The following is a 3,388-nucleotide window of genomic DNA, read 5'->3' as shown; positions in this document are numbered from 1 at the left end:
TTGATATATTGAAGTTTGATTTTTGTTTCTCTCTCTCTCTCTCTCTCTCTCTCTCTCTCTCTCCTGAGCGGAGAAGATACACTTGTGGGGTGAGGAAATGGGGAGAACATTTTTGGATTGCATTTATGTGTGACATTACTACATGCAAGTATAAACCATGAAGTTTACTGCGATTTTTGCCCACGTAGTTATTCTGGTGAAGTAATGGTTGTTATTAAATGAGTATAATCTTTTCTTTTTTTTCCTCGTCTTTATTGGCATTAAATCTTGGTGTCGGACTTGGTAGTATTGAACCTTTATATTTTATTGGCTGGCTGAACTTGTTTTGCATAATTTCATTGGTTATCTGCAAACAAATTTACATTTCTTTTCATTGTTTTTGTTTTTGCTATGCTTAAATGTTTCAAAATTTTGGTTCTTATTTATTTGTGTTTAGTTGTATTGCTTTTGTATTTTTATCAGTATTATATTATTACCATGTTTTTATTGAATTACTGTATGATTATTATAACTAATTTACATTTCAGGAGAAACACTCTTATTTGGAGTTTGTTGATAAAAATCTTGAGGGTTTAGTGCCAATGAAGCCTCCTGCAATGGAATGCACTCCTTTCAAGCTAGTGGAGGACGTCAAAGGATTGAAGGAATTGGCTGCGAAGCTGCATGCTGCTGATGAATTTGCGGTAAAACATAAGTCCTATTGCTATGTGTTGCTAAAAGTTTTCCTTTTCATAGCTTGTTATGCCACTAGATTCTATGTTTGCATCCAGTTAACTATTCTGCTATGTGCTGCTTATTGAACAGTTATTGGCAAGTGAGCAAAAACGAAATTAGCGATAGACCCTCCTGTTTGGTTTACGTGTTCGATCTCTGTAGTGTTTCTGTTTCTGGAATGTGACATGGAAAGTGAAATGGCAAACACAATTTTATTATGCTTTCTCTTTTTTCTTCAAAAAATCTTGTAAACTGAAAACGAAAATAGGAAACTGTGATTTATGTACTTAACATGGTGGATGATTTATTGAAGTAATGTAGTGATATGCTCAATGCTTAAATATCACGGATATGATCTCATAATTGTGTTGTTTGGATTTATGTTTACCTAGTTGTCAATCATAGTCCGTTATTTTGGGGATCTTTCCCCCCTTTCAAAATGCATTTAGGTTAAGATGATTTAATTTTGTTTTTGTGCTATGTAGTTCTTTTGCTCTTTCTTTTGTCTTGTGAATGCTATTTTGTTTCAATTCATATAGTATAACTATTGGACCAACATTTTCAGTTTGTTGTAGTTACTGCACCTATAATATTACTTATAGTATTCTTTTGACTTTTTTTTATTCTCTTGTGATATTTAGGTGGATTTGGAACATAATCAATATCGTTCATTCCAAGGTTTGACTTGCTTGATGCAAATCTCAACCAGGACTGAGGATTTTATTGTAGATACTTTAAAGCTCCGTGTCCATGTTGGGCCTTATCTGCGTGAAGTCTTTAAGGACCCTACAAAGAAGAAGGTCTGATATACATGCTTGATGTTTCTTTATTTAAATTCTGCTTCTTTGTGTTGACCCTTTTAATGGTTAATCAGGTCTTGCATGGAGCAGATCGAGATATTGTGTGGTTGCAACGGGATTTTGGAATATATGTTTGTAATATGTTTGACACGGGCCAGGTTTGTGTATTATAATTATAATACCAAATAAAATAATATGGTGGGAATAGTACAATGGTAAACTAACCTAAAAAGAGAGGAAAGTATGCATATCTTATATCTACCTTGTGCCAATATCTCCACAGGAAACTGCTATAAAACCTCAATGATCTTCAAGCTACCAACAAGTGCTTTACTTACAACTAAATTCCTTGAATTTCTATCGTCCTTATATTCTTTTTCCATTACCACCACTCCACATCCTTCATTTGACTTTCATTACTGGCAAACCAAATCTTTGTAAAGGAAAATACAGAGTAACTGTAGAAAATGAATCCCATATCATGCTGCCTGCAGTCATAAAATTTTAAAAGAATGAACTCCGCATTGATGGAAGTATGAAATCTCTACTCAGCTCCAAAGATGCTGAGCACACTATCTCAGCAGATCCTAAGTCCTCAACTGTTTCCTTAATCTATCTTTTAAACTAGTCATACATGAATTGTATGCATTTTGGATGAGTTTGGGACCACCTATTTTCAACTACCTTGGGAGTAATAATATATCATTGTACTTTTGCCAGCAATGGACAAAATGCTTGAATTGAACCTATAGTGAGATTTATCGGTGCTTTGTGTTTTATTGAGCCTTTCCTTGTTTGTCTGGTCTGCTCTAGTTACTTCACGAGTTTCTGCATATTTAATTATATGAGTGCTTTTGAAATGGGAAAAATAGCTAGCTGTTTTTTTATGTTAGTATTTTGAGGCATTTCCTGGATTCTCTATTCATCTATTGGCTGTAAGCTTGTCATATAACCTCAAGATCTAATAAGAAATTTATTTTCATTTTGACAATTACGTAAATGAAAACTATTTCATGCATTCATTGTGTGTTGGCCTCTTCTGTGAAATTAGGCCGTGGTTGGTTAGTGTCTCTCAGACACAAAGATACAAAAAATTTTTACTATGGCGATGATGCACTAGACACAATAGGCTATACCAAATGTCAACTCTACCCTCTATGCTATAACCACTATTTCACCACCACCACCACCATTGCTTTTCACCATCACCATCACCATCACCACTATTTTGAGGCATTTCCTGGATTCTCTATTGGCTGTAAGCTAGTCATATAACCTCAAGATCTAATAAGAAATTTATTTTCATTTTGACAATTACGTAAATGAAAACTATTTCATGCATTCATTGTGCGTTGGTCTCTTCTGTGATATTAGGCAGTGTTTGGTTAGTGTCTTTTAGACACAAAGATATACAAATTTTTTACTATGTTTGGTGATGATGCATTAGACAGAATAGGCTATACCAAATGTCAATTCTACCCTCTATGCTATAACCACTATTTCATCACCACCATTGCTTTTCATCATCACCACCAGGGATTTTTCAACCTCAACCTAAATTATTACCATCAACAACTCTAATTTAATAAACAATTCAACAATTATTTTTTAAAGAAAGAAAAAAAAACTAAAACAGAGATTGAAAAGGAAAAGAAACGAAGGTGAGAGGGAGGCAGTGAAGGTTGAGCAGAGGTGGATGCGGCACAGATCTGGAAAACGTGATGGTGGTGGATGACATGAATAGGAAGAGAGGTGGACGTGGAGGAGGAAGAGAGGCGAGGCATATAACGACTCGAGACGGAGGTGCAATACGAAGAAGGAAGGAGGTGCGGTGAAGACAGAGGGTAGAGGGAGGAAGGAAGAGAGAGAGACAG

At 35.2% G+C, this 3,388-nt stretch overlaps 1 protein-coding gene across 1 annotated transcript in view; it reads left to right on the top strand.

Annotated features, from left to right (window-relative positions):
* Window positions 1-3,388, top strand: part of LOC107604803 (protein RRP6-like 2) — an 11,087-nt gene that overhangs the window by 1,621 nt on the left and 6,078 nt on the right. Inside the window, exons 2-4 of the mRNA XM_016306499.2 lie at window positions 527-683; window positions 1,356-1,514; window positions 1,589-1,672. Of these exons, the coding sequence (XP_016161985.1) occupies window positions 527-683; window positions 1,356-1,514; window positions 1,589-1,672 (400 nt within the window). The remainder of the gene's footprint in view (window positions 1-526; window positions 684-1,355; window positions 1,515-1,588; window positions 1,673-3,388) is intronic.

Source organism: Arachis ipaensis, chromosome B06 (assembly GCF_000816755.2).
Source record: "Arachis ipaensis cultivar K30076 chromosome B06, Araip1.1, whole genome shotgun sequence".
NCBI classification, from domain to species: domain Eukaryota; kingdom Viridiplantae; phylum Streptophyta; class Magnoliopsida; order Fabales; family Fabaceae; genus Arachis; species Arachis ipaensis.
Note: the sequence above shows the minus strand (reverse complement) of the source record. Positions and strands in the feature narration are given on the sequence as shown.